The 23,726-nt window shown below is 42.5% G+C and overlaps 2 protein-coding genes and 1 long non-coding RNA gene across 3 annotated transcripts; 2 read left to right on the forward strand and 1 right to left on the reverse strand.

Annotated features, from left to right (window-relative positions):
• The first annotated feature begins 196 nt into the window (after window positions 1–196).
• neff1 (neuronal intermediate filament family member 1) lies at window positions 197–4,687 on the forward strand. Its single transcript, XM_076104248.1, has 4 exons — window positions 197–946; window positions 2,785–3,102; window positions 3,502–3,626; window positions 4,190–4,687. Exons 1-4 carry the CDS (start codon window positions 197–199, stop codon window positions 4,530–4,532), a joined length of 1,536 nt encoding a protein of 511 aa, XP_075960363.1. The 3' UTR covers window positions 4,533–4,687.
• A 536-nt stretch (window positions 4,688–5,223) lies between these two features.
• Window positions 5,224–12,061, reverse strand: LOC142964109 (uncharacterized). The gene is made up of 3 exons (XR_012957500.1): window positions 11,691–12,061; window positions 6,760–6,876; window positions 5,224–5,350 (listed from the first exon to the last, which is right to left on the reverse strand). It is a non-coding gene; the product is annotated as an uncharacterized LOC142964109 (long non-coding RNA).
• Window positions 11,273–22,861, forward strand: cds2 (CDP-diacylglycerol synthase (phosphatidate cytidylyltransferase) 2). The gene is made up of 13 exons (XM_076104250.1): window positions 11,273–11,495; window positions 14,676–14,818; window positions 15,259–15,355; window positions 15,704–15,801; window positions 16,300–16,439; window positions 17,089–17,147; window positions 17,710–17,792; window positions 18,004–18,091; window positions 18,269–18,337; window positions 19,175–19,327; window positions 19,965–20,084; window positions 20,308–20,411; window positions 20,904–22,861. The coding sequence occupies exons 1-13, from the start codon at window positions 11,424–11,426 to the stop codon at window positions 21,037–21,039; spliced, it is 1,362 nt and encodes a 453-aa protein (XP_075960365.1). The 5' UTR covers window positions 11,273–11,423; the 3' UTR covers window positions 21,040–22,861.
• Window positions 22,862–23,726: the final 865 nt, after the last annotated feature.

Below are 23,726 nucleotides of genomic sequence, written 5' to 3' on the forward strand. Positions count from 1 at the left end.
CCCCTCGTCTTCTGTTGTCCCTGCGTCAAATGATGCGCCGGCGCCTTCGCTATAAAAGCACCTGTTCGGGCCAGACATCACTCGCATCTCACTTGGTCTCTCGCTCACACACTCACCCTCACGCACTCCTGAACTCCACACGCTCACTCTCTCTCTCTCCCGTACAGAACAGTGGGACCGGACACCAAAAGGAAACATGAGTTACTCCAGCGATATTTACAGCAGCAGCTCCTATCGGAAGATCTTCGGAGATGCCCCCCGGTCCGGCCGCGTGGGTCTGGGCAGCAGCAGCAGCCCGTCCCGCCCGCACTCTGCGGGATACCGCAGCAGCCACCGCACCAACTACGGTTCCTCCCCCGGGATGTCCTCCACCAACTACCGCAGGACAGCGGCTTCTGGCCGCGTCTTCTCCTCCATGCCGGACTCTGCGATGGACCTAACCCAGTCCACCGCGGTCACCAACGAGCTCAAGATCATCCGCACCAACGAGAAGGAGCAGCTGCAGGGCCTCAACGACCGCTTCGTGTCCTTCATTGAGAAAGTGCACAACCTGGAGCAGCAGAACAAAGTCCTGGAGGCAGAGGTCACGATGCTGCGTCAGCGCAACAATGAGCCCTCGCGCCTGCACGAGCTGTACGAGCAGGAGATCCGCGAGCTGCGGGCGCGCGTGGAGGAGCTGACGCACGAGAGGAGCCAGATGCACCTGGACTGCGTGCAGATGAACGACACGCTGGAGCACGTGAGGGAGAAGTTGGAGGAGGAGACCAAGCTGCGCGAGGAGGCGGAGAACACCCTGAAGGGCTACCGGAAGGACGTGGACGACGCCACCATGTCGCGCCTGGAGTTGGAGAAGAAAGTGGAGTCGCTGCTGGACGAGATCGCCTTCCTCAGGAAAGTTCACGAGGAGGAGCTGCTGGAGCTGCAAGCGTCTCTGCAGTCCACTCAGGTACACCTCCCACTGTGTGCTGGTGACCTGTAGGTCCCAACACACAGAGACGTGGTACCCAGGGCCACTTGTCAGATTATCAATAGTTGTCAATGTCACACTGCCAACAAATACTCCTCACTCCTTATGGCCTTCAACTTTGATAATATCAAAGTTAACATCCACACATGTTTGACTATAAGCGAATGTAATATTGCTACATGGAACTGTGGCTTGTGCACTGACTTTACAGTGACCGTATCAAACGTGATGGGAGGTTATTACCCGTACTCCCTAATAGATTTCAACATTCACCATACAATTATTGATTTGAAAGAAATGACCTATACACAGGTAATAATACTTAGTCAAGTGCACAGGTCCACTACAACTGTTGTAGGCCTATATATGATATTGTTTATATATTAGGCAGTTTCCCACAGTCTTACAGGAATTCAATAACCTGTTTGTTTTTCTGTGTGCACGACAAACTGCGTCCTCCTCAAACTAAACATTGCGCACTTGATAATTGATGACACTGCAGTTCCGTTTCAGCCCCACGCGCTGTCCTTCCCTCCTCCTCTCCTCATATAGGTTTATTGAGCGTCCCTGCAGCGTCTCGCGCGCTCTGTCACGCGCCCGCTCAAACTTTAAGATGTTCTGACTTGTAAAGAGTGTTTTCTTTCGCGAGTAGGTACCGGTCGTCGATCCCGGTTTGCGGGCTGCAAAGTATGCCGTAAATCTGATTTCTCTGTGGGAATATTACGCGAGTATCATGCTGCAGTTGTGCCACTTCAAATATAAATACTCTAAGCGCAACGAGGTTATTATAAACTTTACGCTATTAGTCCAGCTGGCGTTTCGTTTGGGGTTACTGGCGATATTTTCATAAAAGAAGGCGAGGGAAGGGGGGCAGAGGGGGGAGGGAGGGAGAAAAATGCGGAGAAATAGCGCATAATCCAGGGGTGTGGTCGTCCCAAAGGGGCAGCTGGCAGGACAAACCCCGTCAACTGCACTGGCAAGCAGTTATTTGCGTAGTTTACAAGCTAAACAGTTTTTAACAGCAGCGCGACAGTGAAAATAATGTCACTGTTTGACAAAAAGTTTTGGTATGTGAGATGAGGGCAGCAGCAACTATCACCGCTTTGAGCAGAAATCAATTTATTGAATGTGCAGTAAGTAACTGTTAAATGAATGGAGTGGAGTTATGGTTGTTGGGTAGATTTCTCCAGGGTTTCTCCTCTTCCCTGCAGGGAATATAATTGCCATGTAAGCTATTGACAGCACAGCTCACATGGCAGCAGAGAAGTCTGAGTCAGCAGTTGATTCATCAGTCCAGCAGCAAGGCAACACATTATACATACATGTCACCAGAAGAGATGCAGTGCATCTATAGAGGAGTGTGCATTGAACACAGCTGTATACAGAAAATGTAATTTATCTATTGGCAGTTTATACTTTATTACATTACATCACATGCATGCATTATATTATTTAATACAGTTCGATTTTAAATCTGTATCTGAGTTTGTGTAGTATAAAAAGCACATTTCCAAGTTCACTGTTTTCATCGAACTGGTCATTTTCATCAGTTACAGGTAGTCCAGTTGTTCAAAGAACAGGCACAAATAATCGGTAAAAATCAACCTAAAATAATATATAAGCATTACGCAAAAACAAAAGCATTTAAACAGAATGTGAACAATTATACAGTTTTCTAAATGTATACTCACATACATAGTGAAATATAAGGCTTATTGATTATTCAGATTTAGTTTGGTGCTGCCTTTATTTACAGATGTTATTAAACCTACTAATAATGAGTACTTGTGTTAAAAAAAAAACTCTCCTACATCCAGGTGTCAGTGGAGATGGACATGAGCAAACCGGACCTGACTGCCGCCCTGAAGGACATCCGGGTTCAGTATGAGAACCTGTCGGCCAGGAACCAGGCCCAGGCAGAAGACTGGTACCGCTCCAAGTTTGTTAGCGTGACCGAGGCCGCCGCCCGCAACCAGGACGCCGTCAAGCACTCAAAGGAGGAGCTGAGCGAGTACCGCAGGCAGGTGCAGGCCCGCACCCTGGAGATCGAGGCCCTCAGGAGCCATAACGAGGCCCTGGAGAGGCAGGTTGCCGAGATGGAGGATCGACACAACAATGAAATGGGAGATATGCAGGTACGGCAATGACCCATTTTAGTGTGTGTTACGATTTGATTAACCTTTAATTAAGCAGGTATAGGGAGACACTTGTTAAATGGAGACCTGCATGGCCGAGATGGCAGCATAAAAGTTCATTAGCAATGGGGTCGTTTTTCTCAGAACTAACAATAGTCTTGATTTCCGCCAGAGATATCACACTCATGCATTTAAGTCTCCAGGACACAGTGGACCCTGATGAAGGACACAACCGGATTATGTGTCTTTTATGAATCACTTTAATATTCAAAATGAACGCACTCCTTATTCAGTGCGACAAGACAACAGTGAAAATCTCTACATTCAATTTTCAATCTACCTCTATTCACGAGAGCATGAATTATTGGGATGTCATAATATGACTTTGTGTGTGTGTAGGATACCATTCAGGAGCTGGAGAATGCTCTGCGCAGCACCAAAGGAGAAATGTCCCGTCACCTGCGTGAATACCAGGACCTGCTGAACGTCAAGATGGCGCTGGACATTGAGATCGCTGCCTACAGGTGGGCTTCACTACAAACACAACCATAATCCGTTTGGGAGAGTGAACTAACCTGAATTCAAGTGTTAGCTTTTACACTGTGCAACACCTGCTTAACGAGTTTCACTTCCACTCATTTACTTGAAGCATTTTTTAGAATTAAACTCTCCTGCAGCGTCTGGTGGCCTGGTTTTTAAGACACAAAGTGTACAACTGTATAAATACTCCTCTCTCTTTACCCACAATCCCTGTTTATCTCAACAGTTAACTGTCCACAAAATAATAATTTCCTTTCCATTTTAAATGTGTGGTTTAAAATGCTTGCATTAATAATCTGATAGTCCCTCTCGGTTCTTCTCCCACTGTAATAAGATGATAGAAGGGGAAACCTTACAATGATCTCACTCAGCAACTGTGGTAATGTTTTGCGACAAAATACCAAAACAGAGCAGAGGTGTTGCCATTGATACTCCGGTGACATTAGATCCCTCAGCAGAGTAACACTGAGATCATTTTAGTAACGAAACAAGACCATAGGTGACGTCATCTCTTGTCCCCCGTCTGTCTCTCTTTCTGTCTGAGCAGGAAGCTGCTGGAAGGCGAGGAGTGCCGCCTCAGCTCCGTGGGCGGGGCCATGGTCCAGTCGGGCTACCCGGGCTTCTCCTACATGTCAGCCCGCACCTACTCCCTCGGAGCCTACAGGAAGTCTGAGGCCAAGCCTGAGGAGGAGGAGGAGGAGGAAGAGGAGGCCGAAGAAGAGGTGGAGGAAGAGGAGGAGGAGGAGGGAGAGGAGAACAAAGATGAGGGAGATGAGGGAGATGACCAGGAGGAGGGTGAGGGAGAGGAGGAGGAAGAAGAGGAGGAGGAGAAGCAGAAGGAGAAGGAGAAGAAGAAGGAGGGCCCCACCGGCAAGACCAGCAAGAGCTAAACTGCTAGTGTCAACATTATCTTCATCACAATAACACATTCCTCATCCTCATTCCAATCACTTATATGGATCTGGTCTCTGTTCACATCATCTCTGTCAAACACAGTTCTGCACACCGTCTGTGTTTTTCTGTCTCTTTAATTCAGAAGTGATTAAGCTTTATTGGGCGGGGCTTTAGAAGGAAATAGATGTATTACAATGACAGAGGAGTTGGAGTCATAAACACGCTCTGCAGAGGTCGTCATTATTTTTACGTCACATTAAAACAGAGGGATGTGAGGGAAAGTTAGCATGATGCCACTCATTTTCTTAAGTTTCAACCAGGATGATTTTTCCTCACGTGAAGCAACAATAAATGTGCCATTAATGATCAATATTTACAGTAAGAGCAATCAAAACCTTGAAAGTAACAACTTTTGTCAGCACACAGGCTTTAAGAAAAAACGCACAGAGTAACAGCCAGTCCAACTTTTACGGTGCTATTTGATTTTTACATATAAAAGTTGGAGAGTACGTTAAAAGAGATTTTATCATAGACCGAAGCTCCACCAGCTCATTCCTGAATGCTTGTTACACGTTTAGAGGACAGACTGCTTCTATTGGAGCTGTGAGTCAAACCCCACATTTCCCACTACATCGCTCTGTAGTTCTGCATGTCATCCCACCATGACAAACGGAAATGTACCACTTACCATTCAAGCCCCTTTCTCATTCTCTTTAATTCACTGCAGTGCCACAGCAAGTGTGTTGGGAGGGTGGGTGGTGTTGCCAGTTGCTGGAAAGGAGGAGTGCTGAAGGTTCTCCATGAGGGCATGCATCTTTGGGAATGAAAATGTAGAGTTTAAATTGCCGCTATATATATATATTTATTTTTTGGATTCTTTGATTGATTCATTTGTCAATGAATTTAACGGCTATCACACCTGTCAGAGTTTAACATTGATCTGCAAGGTTATTCTTCCCTACATTATTTTTTTTAGAGAAAACCAACCCTTTTTTATTTCTCCTCATACAAATGTATGCTTTTGTTTTAATTTAGCTGGTTAAAGGATTCGAGGTGAAGGTAAGCGTGGCTGTCAGTGTCAGGCAGCTGATGATGACACTGACGGCCCTCAGCTAAGACTGTAAGTGGCAGGTGGGGCAGAAGCCGCAGGAGTTGTGGCTGAATGGTACAGAGTCGCATATAAGGGCTACTTTCACCATAACCCCTTCTATCACTCTGAACGGTTTAATTTCACCAGTGTTCATCAGTTCATCCTCTTGGAATTTTCTGTTTGACAAATTAATCAACCAACGGGCATGAATGCATGGCCTGACTCTTCGAGCTTGAGTATCTGCTGGATGGGATAGATTTTTTGCTTGTTGTGTGTTCAATTAAAAAAACTTGCCTTAATCATGACTGAAAGTTAAAATATAAAGATATGTTCCCCTCCATCTCACCTGTTTCTTGAGAGGCTGAGGAGTGCTGACACTTTCCAGACCTCTGCTATACAACTGTGACTGTATACGTGCTGCTATCTCATGCAGTGATATTCCTCTCAAAGCCAAATAAAGACATTTATTAACCAAACATTTGCTGCATCTCTGCGTCTTTAATGTCGTGAGAAAGAACTGACATTTGTAAAGGAAACTATAGATGATAATAGTCTTCCGCTGACATTCTCTTTTCATATTTATGTATGTTCATACTTGCAATGGTGTTATGCAGCTGGAGTCTTTCCCAGCATGCCTTAGCATGAAAGGCAGTTGACTACAAGGCCATCATGGCTCATCGGACCCGATTTCAGCAAAAAATATGATTTCAGCGACGAGGGACAAATAATTTGAATGAATTAAGAAATGTAGCCGCTTGACTTTCCTTATTTTCATTTATCAAGGTTATGCACTTTTTTCCCGTATACCTTCTTCTACAATCCAAATAGTCAAGCTAGCATGAATACTGAAAAGTAGCCCGTAGACGCCTCTGGTTGCGTCTGTCGGTAATCGTCGCCTTGAAGGTTTTATTCTTGCACAATATACCAGGACCTTGAAACTAAGGCAGCAAAATGGAATTAATCATTACTATTATAATTTGCACCTGTGATGTTCCCTCTGTGACATGTCAAAAGGCCTCTGTGGAAAAGGTCTACTGATGTATCAATTACAACCTATTCAGGTCTCGATCAGTTAGAGCTGTCTACTTATTTACGTTTCCTCGCTCAGGAGTACAGTAATACAAACGGTTTACTTCCAATCCCAATCTGCCGGCCTCCTCAGCCTTCAGGTTGAAGTCCACCTGATTGATGGGCAGAGCTACATAATGTCTGCCGGGTGTCGCGATCAGCTCATCGCAGCTTCTGCCTGCCTGCACACAGAGGTGAAAGATGGGGCTGGCTAAGATGGATGATAGTTGCCTATATGCTGGCCCACCAGCACAGCTGCTCACACACTGTAGTCCTGTGTGTGTGTGTGTGTGTGTGTGTGTGTTTGTGTGTGTGTGGGAGGGAGAATCAGCACAGCGGCAAAAACATTATCAGCACTAAGAGACAATCAATAAATCTGTCAGAAAAGCAGGGAGAAAGAAGCAAGGACAAATGTTTTGGTCTGAAGCATTAAATGAAAAGGAACACGCTTGAGTTTCAGGAAAGGAAAATGCAACGTGATACAACAAAGTAAAGGAAATGCTTCCCTGGACGTGCAACAATCAATAAGAATTTAGTTCACCATAATGCTGCATTAGACATAAGGATCTGTGTATTGAGTTTAACTGCACATTTGCATCTTTTAGTGTATTTCTATCCTAAGGTCGCGGTGCTTTCTTGCTGAGAGTCTTATGAGAAGAGAGTTTGAATCAATCTCATCTAACTCTCTGCAAGCAAACTAATAAGCGTGTTTCCCTTCGTATTAAACATTTCCTTTAAATGGTACATCATTTAAATTAAAGACTGTGCCGTACACAGCTTTGTTATCAGCCTCTAACTATGAAGATGAAATACTGCCACAGTTACATTAATAACATTAATCTTTTATTTGAATTAATAATGTGTCTGTAATTGTAAATCAATGCAGTGTATTGTGTAAAAGTCCCTGAGGTGCTGCATGCTGGACTTAGAATGGTTGATGTATCTTTCAGCCGTGACACAAGGAGAGTTATGACTTAGCATTGACCTCTTCGATGAAAAATCAGACAGGGAGCGTGTCAGAGGGCGGATTTATTAAAAACTCAAGAGTCTGATCACTCCCACACCTCTGTGGGCTCGTGGCCCGCTGCTGGCCGGATTGTAGAGCCGTCCTTGATTTGGCCGTGCCGCTGCTGTGTGCGTGCTGAGCGCTGCTGTCAGCAGATTCTGTTGTTGTGGAGGTGCATACATAATTGAGCTGGTCACCTCCTCCTCCTCCACTGGCCTCCCGCGAGACCCTTTGAGATAAAGCAATAAATACTCAACCTCAGCGTTTAACAACCACCCTTCCCTGTTTCTGTTGCTGGGAGTCCACAAGCAAGTAATTCCATTTCCTCCGAGTTAAACACAGAGATACTGGCAAACTCACTTCACTGCAACCATGCCACTGCAAGTGCTGACATCCTGAGTGGACACTTGGTTTGCTTGGTGGTTCTGGGGGTTTCTTAAGCAAATTAAGTGTTTCAAAGCTTTTAGTGTGCACAAATCAGGAATTTACTTTGTTTAAGCTGTAAAAGTTAGCATTTGCCATCGGAGAAAGTTGCATTCTGTCGGCCTTGTATTAGTTTCCAGCTCCTTTTCAGTTCAAGGTTCACGATTCACTCCTATCGTTCGTTGTTTCTCTCTGTCTTGTCCTTCCTCTCTGTCTCCCTTCACCCTCCTGTCTCTTTGTCTGTCTGTGTCTCGCTGTCTCGCTGTCTCCCTCTCTCCCCCTGTAACTCCATGGCTATATATAGACTTCTGCATTGCAGATGTCCCAGAGCCCTGCAGATCTGAGGGAGCTACTGAAGAGTCCCAGCCCAAGATTTGGGCTGCCTGGCATGACACACACACACACACACACACACACACACACACACACACACAGAGCAGAAACAGCAGAGTAACTGTACACTACAGGATGGGGAGAGTTACAGCATGACAGAAGTCTTCACAGTACATGTGCAGCGTGCTGTGTAACACGGCTGAGCAACGTCCGAGGCGTCACACTGCAGCAAGGATGAAGTGCCCCCACAGAATAGAGTCGAAAGTACTGCAGTCATAATCTGTGGGTGGGTGGGTATGTGAGTGCATTCTTGTTGCCAATGCTTCTGAACCAATTCTCCATGTTCTTACATTCATGTTTTCTGCTGAGTCATGGCTCCATGTTTTCAGAAGCTTTAGAAAGGTTGAATAATGAATAAACACACATTCAATAACAGCGTTAATCAAATAGTTTGTTTTTTGCATTAAATGTATTTTGGACGATGCAAGTCATGCAAAGTGATTGTAATTAATCATTCAGATGTCAGTCAGGGACAGATACATTTTAAATATTGAGAATAGAATACTGATGATGAGAGGAAATCAATGGAGCCTTTCAGACATTAATATCGACGTTCACTATAATTAATTACCTGCAACAACATACTTACAGAAATGACAGCAAAGGTGACAAAAACATCTTTATTGTTCTCTGATTAATCACAAAAACAGCATTCAAATTACAGGTCAACGTAGGAAAAAGTCAAAGTGCTTTATAGTAGAAATAGAAAGGCATTAACTTGAACAAATTGACAGAAAGCCAAGATAAAACAAAAATAAATGTAATATATTTAGGCTACTATTTAAAAAGATTAAACTAAAACAGAAGAGAAAAATAAGCATGCCTCAATGAAATACATAGATGAAGTAAGTGAACTGTATATTGACAGCTTTATTAGTCTGTTTAGTTAGTCAGTGATCTGTAAATTTGGATGTGTTGAACATCACCTGCACAGGTTTATTCCGTCTCTTCTCCATGATGATACAAAGATCTGCTGAGTCATGATTGAGTGTGCAGAAGCTGTGTTCAAAGGTAACATTAGCAATGCATTTTGGAAAAAAAAGTCAGACAGTGGTGCATTGTAATAAAATATTTTCAACTATGTTAGTCTCAGATTCTGCTGCCCCCCCAAAAAAAAGTGGTCTCTTTCATTGGTGCTCGTTCCAGTGATCCAGCCTGTTAATACCATCATCACTGGCTACTGAGACAGAGAACACCCCACAGTATGATGTCACGTCCTATTGAACTGTTGTATTTGGCCTGCAATGCTCACCCCCCTTTCACTTCTGCTGCAACAGCGGTAGGGCATTAAGTATTTATAAATGCTGGCTGCCGTCAGGCCAGAGAGCTGACACACACACACACACACACACACACACACACACACACACACACACACACACACACACACACACACACACACACACACACACACACACACACACACACACACACACACACACACACACACAAAAACAATTACAGTGAGCTTTTGCTGCCACTTGGTGTTAAAGGTGAAAATTACAGATCACTTGATGGCTGATCGCCTCAGCCATCTAGTCTTCAGAGAATCTTGACTGGCAGACATTACTACAGTGAACTGATAATGCCATAAGCTTGTCGAATAAATTGTCCCCTAAGATATTAAGATGCTATTTTATTTCCCTTTTTTTGAATGAAATAGACACAGACTATATTTTTCAAGTCCTGAAGAGAAGGAAGCACTATTGTTGATAAAAGATTTAAAAAAAATGTAACTTGCATTGCAGTTTGTGAGGTTAATGGAAAGGTTAAGTTGACAGTGTTATACACTCGGTTATCATATTTACAGTTTGAGTGTAGGTCATTATGTTTGAGAAAATGTGTGTATCAAGAGCAACAGTAACATTTCAGAAGGCCTCACTGGACCTGAACATCAGGAAGCCACTATCATGTTGTAATGAAGAAATAGCTACACATAGTTATAGCTAATGCTGTATTGTTTATTTGTATTATCTCCAACTGTAGCAGTACCAACACATTACACTGTATTTGTCTTGAATATAGCCCACTCCTTCCATGACATCAGAGAACTCTGATAGCAATGTAGGCAGCTATACCTTCAGAATAAAAGCACGCATTTGCCATTTTGCAAACTTGCACACAGCAAGCCGTAAAAGACAGTTCGTGTCCACCAGTACTCCATGTCTGATATATACATATATATATTTTATACCTGATCCATTTAGGAACTGTACACTTCCATGCCGGCCCAGTGTACATAGATGTGCTTCTGCTGCTCAGTTAAGTTCATAACTAGTTCCAGCTGTAAGAGCACAGCTGGAACTAGAACATGCAGAAAAGTAGATGCAGTGAAATGAATCATTAAAATGTATTCACTGTAAAAACAGTATGAGGACATTTTTACATATACATACTGTACATAATCATCCAGTCGATTTATATCCATTCAGTATTTATTTCTTTGCACTTTTATTGTTTGTAACTTACAGAACACTTGACTTGTAGATCTACATTTTATATATTATTTTATTGTTGGTCATTGGTGCTTTTTAAAAATATATATTTATATAATTTTTAGATTTATTTACTATTTGTGTACATAACAGTCTTGCCTATTCTTTACCTTTAGCTGTTTATTTCTATTTATGTGTAAGTAAATTGAGAAAGATGCAAAAAAAAAAAGACAAATTCCTTTTATGTGCTCGCATACTTAAAGCTGATTCTGATTTAACATGGACATTATTTTGAAAACCGGAAGCTGTCTGTATCCTTCATCCCTGCCAACTTGACACCAATTTGGTTCATCGAGTGAAAAGTGTTACTGTACAAATAACAAACTTAGGAGACCTGTCCCCCGAAAAACGAGTCAGTGTCCCGGAGACACACTGGACCTTCTCTGTAGTCGTTAGGCTACAACCTGCTAAGATGACAGAGATGAGGCACCGTGGAGGCAAAGACACCGACTCACCGTTACAACAGCAACCGTCAGAGGACAAGGTACCGTTAGCCTCCGTCCTACCTACCAACTGACAGCGATGCTAACGCTAGTTAGCCTGCTAGCTGTTGTGTGTAGCTACAGGAAAAGTAATGTCAACATCGATTTTAATCCGACATTTTGACGTCGCTCACGTATCAGGAGAAGAACAACTGTCACCTAAAGGCTTCATACAAATCATCCGCCAAACTACTCACGTTTTAGAGCTGATTGGTTGATGCTACGTGCAGGTCTTCCTGTGTGCTTTCGTCGTGACAACAACAGACAAACCAAATGCACAAGTTAAAATGGTATCGAAATAAACTCTGCTCTCTTTATCATATGACGTTATATGCCGACGTATATAATGGCTTGTAAGTTGTATTTGAATCGGTGTTGTTTATGTCATGCAAAGCAATAGTTAAATTGTAAACGATTTGAATTATGTGTGGAAAGATGTTTGTAGCCACATAAACGGTGTTGACGTCAGGTCTACGACGCGTTGAACAACAACTGCTTCCGGCGTTCTGCTGTCTAACAACACATTATAACTACTAACTATATTCAAACTGAGGGGTAAACAAAAGGCATTTTCTGGATGTCGATGTTGCTTCCCAGGGAATAGTCGGAGCCCACAAAGGGGCGTGGTTATGGACTCGAGGACATGATGATTACAGATAATTGAAGAGCAGCTTGAAGCAGATGTGAAAGTTCTCGAGGTACTCGAGGCATTACCGACATCCTCGCAACAAAGCCACACATTAGGGCATATTAGGCGAATGGTGACTTACTAATGAAGCGCACTCAGTCCACAAAGTGCCTTGACTTTGTGTTATTTATTATTGTGTGTCTAGGCCGACAGTGAGCACTTAAATAAGCTTCTGTTGAGGAGTGCTTGTCATGTTATACAGTCAGTTAATTACTTTCCACAATCCGGTTTAGTGCTATTTAGGTCATATTCCTACAGTTTTAAAGAGGATCTCATGTCTCTCTTTTATTATTTAAATTAAAAATTGACATATCTTCAGTATGACCTGGTTTATTTAATTTGTCGTCTCTACAAATATGGAAAATCCATCCTGTATTTTTTTAAAGTAACCTAACCATTTTTTTTGCCAGTAGTTGGTGAAGTAAAGCTCAAAAAGCAGGCACTTGAACCTTACATGTGGACTGAAACCATCTGTGAGATAATCTTTAACCGTTTTTACATGTGGAATTAATACCAAAGCAGATATCTGGCTTAATCCTGCGTAAAGACAAGATCCTGGAATCATATAATGTACAGGGTGATGGTATAATAGTAGTTTATGGTAGGCTGGTCAAAATGCAAGTACAGATGTGGGAACCTATGTGTCCTATGTGGAAATGAATATTTAATAGTCATGTGGTTTAGGTGAGGGAGGACCACATGCCACACAACAAGTTAATTTCTGTAGGACATATACAGCTGTTCTGGTGGACTCTGCTTCCAGCAACAAAGTGATCATACCAAGTAGAAGGTGGGGATAAAGTAAAATAAAGGTTAAATCTATTCTGGTCCTGCCATGACCTTTTTGTGTTGATCAGCTTAAGAGGAACAACTCTACAGATAATGACATTGGTTTATGAGATGAGGAGGACAGCAGCTTAGGTTAGGTACTTTGTGTTTATGGTGTTTTGCATAAATGGTGATAGTAAAATGACTAGTGAAAATCACTTCACAGATTTATGAATGACTCACACTGTGATCAATCTATGTAAACATTAAAGACGCCTCGAAATTCCGCTGCGAAACCCATTTCTCAATACGTGCGTGAAGCAACATCTGGTTGTTTGTAATTATAGACGTTGTGTGTTCGGGAAGTCTCGTTCTAAATAAGCATCTGAACACACGCGTGTGGTCTTTAGCTATTCAAAACATTTCAAAACAGTTGCTCTAAATTATTTGTGTCGGTTGAACTCGCAGCACAACACAGCTGAGAAGGTGAGTCACAAACCTCCTCTTTTCCTTTTTTGCAGTATTTCTAAAGGGCTCACACTCCTCTGGGTTAAGACGTTTAAATAATCCCAGTACACATAAATGTTTCCTTTCACAACTGGCAGATGTAGCTTTTTTTTCCAATGAATTGGAGACAAACGACACGGAGACACTCGGTGTTGAAAGCATGAAGGGGGAGGAGCCTTTATGTGAAACGAGCGCCTATTATTAACTCGAGCATCCTGAGTGATGGATGTCGTCTCCATAGAAACCAGTAGGCGGAGAATGGGCCTCTGTGTTTTCTTGTTCTGCATTCAGTTGAGCTATTGACAGTGTGTCTTGTCAGAGTGTTGCATGAAGAAAAGCCAATGGACTTTTCCAAAATCATGGAAAATGTACAGTTTTGGTGTCATTTAGCTGAGTTGATCCAGAGTTAGAGAATCAGTGTTTTGTGTTGGGACACTGTGACAAAGGAGGACACACACCGACTGTTGCAGCTGTGAAAATGTGATCCTCAGTATTCAATCTGAATTAAAGCTGTGAGCTAGAGAAAACATTGCTATTGAATAGATTTGATGTTTAAAGGAGCAATATACGACATTCAGAGCATCAATATAGCAGCAATTCTAATAGTTAAAGTGTGAGACTGACAGTGAGCCGACCGTCTGCTGTGGGGATGTGAGGTGAGACCTCCGAGCCTAATTTGGTCACCAGCAGCAGAGACGTCAAACTGACCTCAAGAAAACTCTGTGTTTGCATCAGACGAGCTGTAACCGTGTGTAACCGCCACCGCCTGATGACGGCCGTCCTTTGATCGTAGCATAGAGCGGTAGAGACCAGTGTGTTGTGAACGGGCCTCCGCCAATGAACAGATGGTTCTGGGAGAGCAACAATATGGACGGAGATGATTTGGTGCAGCGTTTAGCCGCCCACACACACACTCACTCCTACACTGGCAATCCTGTTGCTGGTGTTTTGCTTTATTCTGATATGATGAAGCTGCTGCTGCTTGTTCAATGACATATACATTTGTTTCACTACGCATCAATTCACAGAACACAGAAGATGTGTGCTTTGTGAATTCAGTGGATATCAGACAGAAGTGCCAACACATTACACTCGGTGTAGTGGGCACATTCAAAGGCCTGGATTTTAGATTTTAGTGTGATTCTGTGGTTGCACCTGTTGTCCTATTGCTACAGCTTTATATCTTTGCCAAATGTCCGTGTCTTATTTCTCCTCTCAGGGTTCAGACAGTGAGCTGAAGGTGGAAAAAGATGCGTCGTCGGATAGCGAGGCCAAGGTGGACTCAGGAGTCCCAGAGGTGCCGGTCCCTGCTGATGACACCCCCGAGGTTCTGAACAAGGCCCTGTCTGGACTCTCCTCAAGGTACCGTCGCTGTTGAAGAGAAGAAACAACAACATATTGCTGCGTTTTGTCTGCAGTAATAATAGTTGTTTCTACAGTATATGACTGTAAAGCATGGGGTTGAGGTTGTATTCTGAGTTGTTCATTGAGTAATTACATTGTTATATATAGAGTCACTACATTTCTCTATATAGAGCTACAGGCCCCTGGTTTTCCTGTATTTTAGATCACTGCTACACCTGTGGAGGTGTCATGATTCATACAAAGGAATCCCTCGTCACACATAGTTTCCTTTAAAGAGCAGATGTAACTCAATGAACTCTTCAACCTGTGTTCCTTGCAGAAAGGTTCATGTTTAGGATGGATGAAGGAGTACAGTAGCCGTATTGATTTTAATCTCTATTTAACAGTAATCTTATGGGTTGTATGCAGTAATGCCTCTCTGGCTGTGTTTCCTTCAGATGGAGGAACTGGTGGGTCCGAGGTATCCTCACACTCGCCATGATCTCCTTCTTCTTCCTCATCATCTACCTGGGCCCCATGGTGCTTATGATGATCGTGAGTACCAACAACGCTGATGGTGCGGTGCAAAACCTCGGAAGTTCATTTTCTCAATGAGTTGTACTGTGTATTAGGGTTCGTACAGTTATTTGTCTCCGCAGCGCGTTCAGTTGAACTTTACCACATAAATGAAAAACGTAATCTCATGGATTAATGGGATTCAGGATCTTTAATAGCGTGCTGGATTTCTGCTCCTGTCATCTGGGAATTCACTAAAAATAGGCCCGTCAGCCATTTTGTGTCACTAGGACAGCAGAACGTAGGACACACACACACACTCACACACAGAGACTTGGAGATGCTCCAGTAGTCTCCTCCCTGGTGACGCAGTGTTTCTCTGTGCAGGTCCTCATTGTTCAGATTAAGTGCTTCCAGGAGATCATCACCATCGGCTACAGTGTGTACCACTCCTACCACCTGCCCTGGTTCAGGACGCTGAGCTGGTGAGGGCGCGCACACACACACACACACACACACACACACACACACACATTTTATAGAGGTGTGTCGTTAACATCATCAAATATCCTCACTGGCTTCTTTCTTATGGTGTATGTTTCATGTGTTTATTTTATTGCAGACTTCCTGAGGTTTGTTTTGTGACCTGATTACCTTTTGAGTAGGTTGTAGATTATTAAGCCAATCAACGAAAAGGGCAAAAATATTGTGAATCATCAGAGCTGGTTGATTTTTAGCAATAGTGGTGTACAGTATAGTGTGATAGATAGCAGAGTCCTGACATTCATTATGCCATAAGCCTGAACAATCTAAAGTGTTCTGCATGTAGTTAGTAATTTGGACTTGCAGAACATTTGACCATCCAACTGTAGTCATACAGTGAGTTTACTCACACGGCCTCACTGGCTTTCTGCAGGCATACTGAATGCAGAGTGTGATCAGCTGCTGTCATAAAGCCGTGATACATGTCCTCCACCCCACAGGTACTTCCTGCTGTGTGTGAACTACTTCTTCTACGGAGAGACCGTGACCGACTCCTTCTTCACACTGGTGCAGAGGGAGGAGCCGCTTCGCATCCTCAGCAAATACCACCGATTCATCTCCTTTGCCCTCTACCTCATGGGTACAAACGCTGAGACCCAAACTACAAAAAAATAACAATGTCTGTCTGTGAGAAGTCCCACTTCCTGTACTGCAGGTTTTCAGTCGGTAATTCAGTTCTACTGCAGCTGCAAACAGGATGTGGTGAGGAAGGAAGCACCCTGACTGTTTGCTATCTCTTGCCTACTTGATTCAAGGTGAAACTGAAGGGCCTGGCTTTCTCACACGTCTTTAAACAGAAGGACTCTAAAGATAACGGTCTCACACCTTCAAGTCCCAGAAAATACTCCAATCTGCAGTGTTTTGGCACGACATGGCATTTAGTTTTTTAGATGCTGCAGATGTTGCGTCTTGGAAAAGAGTAAATGTCCTTGTAAAACATTACAGTGTGTCTGGTTTGACTCTTCTCCCAGTATAAGCACTTTTTTTTTGTCTCACACATTCTCCTCACCTCAGTCTTGTGTTCGGTATAAAACGCTGCAGCAATCCTAACCTACTCACTGCACATTAACTCATCTGAAAAAGGTCAAGCTAAATGTAGTCGAGTTTGACCGAAGATGACCGGGATTCTGACTTTAATTAATCTCCCTCTTCTCTCAAGACACTGCAGCCCTGATTATTTCCCCCCTTATTAAGTATTTCACGCAGTATTTGTCTTGTTGTTGTTGCAGGTTTCTGCATGTTTGTGCTGAGTTTGGTGAAGAAGCACTACCGCCTTCAGTTCTACATGGTAAGTGGCACCCTGGGCTCCAGCCTCGAGGCTACTGGGTTATTGATGGGGCTCCGTAAAATACGGGCCCTCAAGTGTACGGAGAAGTGGGTTAGGGTCATTCCGACTCTTCGGTTGTGTTAACCAGATGGACTGAGCCCACCCCACGTAACTATCTCATGTCTTAAACTAATTCTGAAAGAAGATATTGATGCTGGGAGAGAGTGCAGAGCAGAGGCAGTTCAACAGCTCGTCGGTTGAGTATGACCACAATATGTTCCTCTCTGAAAGTGAGCAGTGCTGCTGGTTCTTAATGGCGATGATGAGACGCTGCCTCCACTCACAGTATCCAACCACATTATTGATCTAATCAAGCTGTTATCTGGTCACGTTTGAGCTGAAGCCCATCACAGTAATCTCTGGGTGGTGTCTGACCAGAATACCCTGTGTTCTTACTATTTGTCCAGTCTGTCAATAGATATTTAGAACAAAGACACAATCATTAAATCAATAGTGCGGCTCTCATTTCAGACTCATCCTCGTGGAAACATACTCGGCTAATCTTGTTATTTTGTCCCCACAGTTCGGTTGGACCCATGTGACTCTGCTGATTGTGGTGACTCAGTCTCACCTTATCATTCACAACCTGTTTGAGGGGATGATCTGGTAAGAAAACATATATAATATATCAAATGTATATTATTTTTCGCACAGAAAAATGGCTCCTTTCTGTAAAATGATGTTTGAATCCGATTCTGTTAACTTTGTATGTTGATTTGCAGGAGGATTAGCTCGCACATTGTATTACTTTATCGTACATGTTTAGTTGTCATAAAACCTGTTTCATGTCTCATGTACACTCTTCTCATCTGAACAGGTTCATCGTGCCAATTTCCTGCGTGATCTGTAACGACATCATGGCCTACATGTTTGGTTTCTTCTTCGGCCGCACCCCTCTCATCAAGGTTGGTCGTATCACTGTTATTTCTTTCTCCAGTTTGGTTGTATTGCCAGGCTAGGTCAACCATCACCAGTGTAAGAGGTCTGGGTATTGACTTTATGTTATGGAAACAGAAAGATGATTGTGTGGTCCATGATGATATATTAACCTGGTATCCACACCTTGACTGTGTTCTCTGCAGCTCTCGCCTAAGAAGACATGGGAGGGATTCATCGGTGGATTGTTCTCCACTATTGTGTTTGGCATTATGGTGAGATTTTAATCTCATGTCTTCGTAGACATTTTTACATTTTGTCTGTTTTGATTCTCATCACAGCGTCAACAAGTTTTTACCAATTCCAGGCATTCCTTTTGTCTAAAATCACAATCTTGGGAGTAGTTTTAGTCTCTGGTTTAAATTTTCATTTTTATTTCTTTTGGAATTTTTTAGCTCAGAAAGATGCTGAAATACTCACTTGTGTTTTTATTAGTAGCTGTTTAGACTATTGTAATTACCTTTTCACTGGATTACCTAAGAATTCTAAAAGATCAGATAAAATACTCCTTTATTAGTCCGACAACAGAACATGTGCAGTGTCACTGCAGCAAAGGGAAGAAGTTTAGTTCAGAATGACAATGGATTACATTTTTGCACACTGCACTGGCTGCCTGTATCATTTAAACATGTATCTGAAAGATCTTTTACTTGTTTATTTAGCTTTTAGTGACTTTCATTGACACCAAATGACTTCATGCTTTGCCTCTAAAGAATTTGCCCATTCGTGTGCTAGTCAAACATTTCCCCCCCCAACAGTCAAACAACCTAATTTACTTCACCATTGTGTTTGTAAAAGGACGCCTGTGTACACACAAGTCAACATGCAGTGGTGTCACCTGCAGCGTTGTCTGGTTCTGACTGTATTAACAATAATTACATATCACTAATGCAACAAGTATTCATCTTGCCTCTGGATATTAGAACGGCAACAACTCAACAAACACTGCGGGATTGCAGGATTTCTTCTTCTTTAGTCATTGTTTGACTGAAATGAGAGCGAGCAGGCCAGTGATGCGACTGCAGAGTAACTGAAGCTTGTTCTCCTCTCAGTTCTCCTATCTGATGGCCGGCTACCGCTACTTTGTGTGCCCGGTGGAATTCAACAACGACTCCAATAGTTTCCAGGTGTACTGTGAGCCATCCGAGCTTTTCCAGCTTCAGGTCTACACTCTGCCCGCCATCCTGGAGTCCTTCACTGGATGGGTGAGACTCACTCCTCCTGCTCTCTCCGCCATCTTTTTGCTTTTCCTGTGTCTCTTTGCATTACGGCTCCTCAAGTCACATACAATCGAATGGGAACATGAAAGGAGGAAATATTTATATAATAATAATAATAATAATAATAATAATAAATTGTATTTATATAGCGCTTTTCAGAGTACTCAAAGACACTTTACATTAAAATCATTATATATAAAAGCAATACACTAAAAACATAAAATACACAATATCGGTCACACATTAAAGCAATTTTGAACAGGTGATATTGCAATATCCAGTAAATTGTGACAAAGTATCAGAGGAGTCCTATGTTTTCGTAGCATAGTGTATTGTTGCAGCATCCTTACCAACCTTTCAGGGGTGGACCATGCCTGACTGATATAATACAGCAACACTGTAAACGTGTGGAAAAATATACTGTAATATCTAACTTTTTTGTTAAAAAATTAAAATTCAACTTTTTTTATTTCTGTCAGGACCTAGCTATAGTTTTAGCTCACATATTATAACAACAAACTTATAAAATGGGTAAAGGATGTGGAGTTACCCTTCTATAAGTCAGTCTGTTGATAACTGCTTTCATCTGTTTTGGTCAAACACTTCCTCCTCGTCTCCACAGAGCACCGTGCGTCTCTACCCGTTCCAGATCCACAGCATTGCTCTCTCCTCCTTTGCCTCCATTGTGGGACCTTTCGGTGGATTCTTTGCCAGCGGCTTCAAAAGAGCCTTTAAGATCAAGGTAGGAATGACGGACGCCTGTACCTGCAGTCTGCTGACGGTACTCATTGTACTGTTCAAAGATATATTCACGTAGTCTACTTGGTGTTGTCCTGCTCACGTCTATCAGATATGAAATATTCTATACTGTGTTTGCAAAACTTAATAAATGACATCTGTTAATGTCTGTTGACTCCACTCTATTTTTATATATTATTTATTTATTTTCTTCTTTGTCCTTTCAGGACTTTGCCAACACTATCCCGGGTCATGGTGGCATTATGGACCGATTCGACTGCCAGTACCTCATGGCCACATTTGTTAATGTCTACATTGCTAGCTTCATCAGGTAAACACACTTGACACTTGAATATGTTGATTAGCAGTTTATGGTAATAACATGGGAAGATTTAATCATCAAAGTTAGTCGTCATTTTTTGAACACCGGGTCCTTGATTTCAGATTTCTTGCCGGCTACGATTCATTTTGGCAGTTGTAATCCCTTCTGTCGGTGGATCCTGTGTGAATGTGTGAATTCAGCTGTCCATCACACAGCACTTCATTTCACTTGGTGCTCAGAGTTCGCTCTGCCGATTAGACTTGGGTCAGTTCAGACATAAAAAGAGAACTCCTGTCGTATTCGGGTAGGGCTTGGTAACGTTAGAGTTGGTGATGTTAGAGCAGACTCGTACACTCTTTAATCCACTCCTTACAGGCGTGGCTAGGTTGCTAAACTGTGATTGTTCAATCCATGTTTCAGAAGAAAGGATTTAATAAAAGCTCAGTTCTGTCGAGGTCATTTTGGATAGAGGGTGTATGATTATCTTCTCCCTCCTCTCAGGGGCCCAAACCCCAGCAAGGTGATCCAGCAGCTCCTGGCCCTCCGTGTCGATCAGCAGCTCTACATCTTCAACTCCCTGAAGGCTCACCTGACGGAGAAGGGCCTGCTGGCAGCGCTGGAGGACGCCGTCGCCTAGAGCCACCCGACCCGAAACACCGGCTCGCCCTGAGAGGAGGACCACAGAGGAGGGCAGCACCCGAGGGGCCCCGTGTAGCTCCGGAGCTCTGAGAGACTGGCAGTGCTTTTGTGTGAGCGAAAAAAAACAAAGAAAACTACAAAAAAACACCCTACAGTCTTGGGTCATTCCATTTCATTTGGGTATGAGAGTGGAGTGTGTTTGTGTTCACGCAGTCTGTGAATCATTCAGTGTTTTCAGGTTGAGTTAGGGAGTTACTGTACCGTTACATATTTCCATTATCACCAACTTGTATCTATTCACACTGTTGACCAAAATGTTGGTCCGCTGTACACTTCTACCTGCATACAAGATATCATCTATGTACCTATCGATGTGTGTTCACATTTTATTGTACTCTTGATTGTGTTTTTAGTTTTAATGCACTGCTCTCAGCCCTGTCACTCACCCCCTCCCCACTTCAAGTTTTTATTTTCTTTGTTGTGATTGTTTCTATTTATACATAGATGGTTTTTATATTTGGTATGTTTTCTTATATCTTAATGTTGTGTGTTTTAGACTGTATTCACCTTTGCCATCTGCCACGTGCATTCGTGTGTCTTTTCTCTGTGTTTTTGCTGCCGTTCATCATTTTTAAAGAAAAAGGCCTCTCCTGCTCAGCCAAACCATTGAGTAGTAATAGTATGATTTATTGTCAAAGGACAGGAACAGTTAGTTGGTGCTGTAAGGCGCAGTGAGCGCTGCTCCTTACTAAATGCTTTATTATGAAGGCCAGTGCGACGGATACCAGCACCCCTTTCAGCACGTCACAATGTTCCCTCACCTGGTTGCCATTTCATGTCAAAAGCAGAACGACTCTTAGAGATGGAACACAATCATTTTTTTCTTTTTTGTTTAATTGACTCGTTCTGCGTTAATACTTATTTTATCTCTAACGAGGAGCTGGTTTGGGTTTTATGCTCTGTAAATTGGTGGGATTGTTGCGTTATGGCTTCTGTTTGAGACGACGTTGGGATTGGACCGTACAAATAAGGCACAGTAATGGGTCCTACGCTGCCGAGATCTGCTTCTCTCTGTTGTCGCCATGTTCACGGCTTCAGAGCAGAAAGCCAGAATATACAGTCTGTCTGTCACGTGGTTGAGTTGACCTGTGTGTGTGACAGCTGTTGTGATGTCATGCGTCTGATGTTCAGGTTGTTTGTCAACAGCAGTCAGTGCTCAAGAGGTTCTACAGTAGGATTCTGTGATATTTATACCACTGGCAAATGTTTGCTTCATTTGTTTGGTGGTAAAATATTAAAGGTGTCGAGTTCATTTCTGGAGAATTCTATGTTACCAGCTGTTAAAGGGACGCCCCCGATCTTAACCGTGAGGATGAGTTTACTCGTATTACGACCCTGTGAGACGTTCTACAACCGTTTTCACAAGAGTCTGAGAAAATGGAAAATAGCCGTGATGATGTCATAGTGATGTTGGGGTAATCTTGAATTGCGTTTGGAGAATTTTAACATTAGGCCTGCGTTACGAAAAACATGGACATTTAACAGTCAGGGATTGTGTTGCCTTATGGGAAATGTAGGAGAATGTTATGCACATAGGGACTAGAAGTCAGGATGTCTCCGCCTGTGGTGCATCAGTCTGTTGGATGCTTCACTAAGCAGATTAAATAGCATTTTAAGACTTGGGGAAAATGTGTAAGACTTTTTGCTGATATTGTTTCCTAAAAGGTTTTGTAAATTTGGCTCATTGACATTTTTGAAAGACTACAAAATGTTTATTATGTTAAAAGTTAAGATGATAATTAAATCTAATTACATGGCCATTATTATTCACATGTTTGTGGGTTGTTTTGTAGAAATGGTGGCGCTATAAAGGAGCAGCAAACACAGCGGTGTATTCAGTGTATGAGCACAACTCTGGTTAGACAAAGATTAGACTCTAATTACCATAATCATCAACCAATCACCTCAAGCTGTCCATGTTTCTGCACATTCATCAATTTGTTTTTTTATCCATTCGGAGACAATAATTGATTTATCGTTGTCCTTGAAAGCCACATAACTCTGGAGGTTTAATGTAGTATTATAGGTGTTGATGTCACCCCGACAGAACTACTTCTGTGCTCAATGTTTGAGGACGAAACAGCAATATGAACAACCATACAGTAATCAGTGTAGCAGGGATGCGATCAGTATCTAGGTGTCCCTAAATGGTAATCATATAAAACAGCTCTTATCTGTCTCCAGTGAATGACTGCTTCACTTAATCAACACTTGGGGAAAAGTTTGCTCCCTTAAATTTCCTCTCATCAGATTCTGTCTTCAAAAACGTCGATGTATTTTTAAGAAAAGGACGCAAATGTTTTGTAACGCAAGAAAATGGCTTATTCTATATGCCAAATCAAGATTCGGATGAAAAGAACCACTGTATAAACCAAGCCTTCGCTTATCTTGTCTCCTCCTATTTGAATGTCGCTCCATTCATATTTTTATTGATGTCATGTTTTTGGTTTGACCTGCGTGATAACCAACCTGTCTTACGCTTAAACTTCTTAAAGTATTTATTTTATTCACTGTAAGAAAACCTTTTTAAAGTCACTATATTGTATATTTAAGAAGATGTTTAGAGAAATGTTGAGTGTTCTTTAGTATTTTTGGTTAGAGGAATATTTAAAGTATTATTATTGC

The sequence above is a fragment of the Anarhichas minor genome, unplaced genomic scaffold (assembly GCF_050575085.1).
Source record: "Anarhichas minor isolate MPS153535 unplaced genomic scaffold, ASM5057508v1 ptg000030l, whole genome shotgun sequence".
Taxonomy (NCBI): Eukaryota; Metazoa; Chordata; class Actinopteri; order Perciformes; family Anarhichadidae; genus Anarhichas; species Anarhichas minor.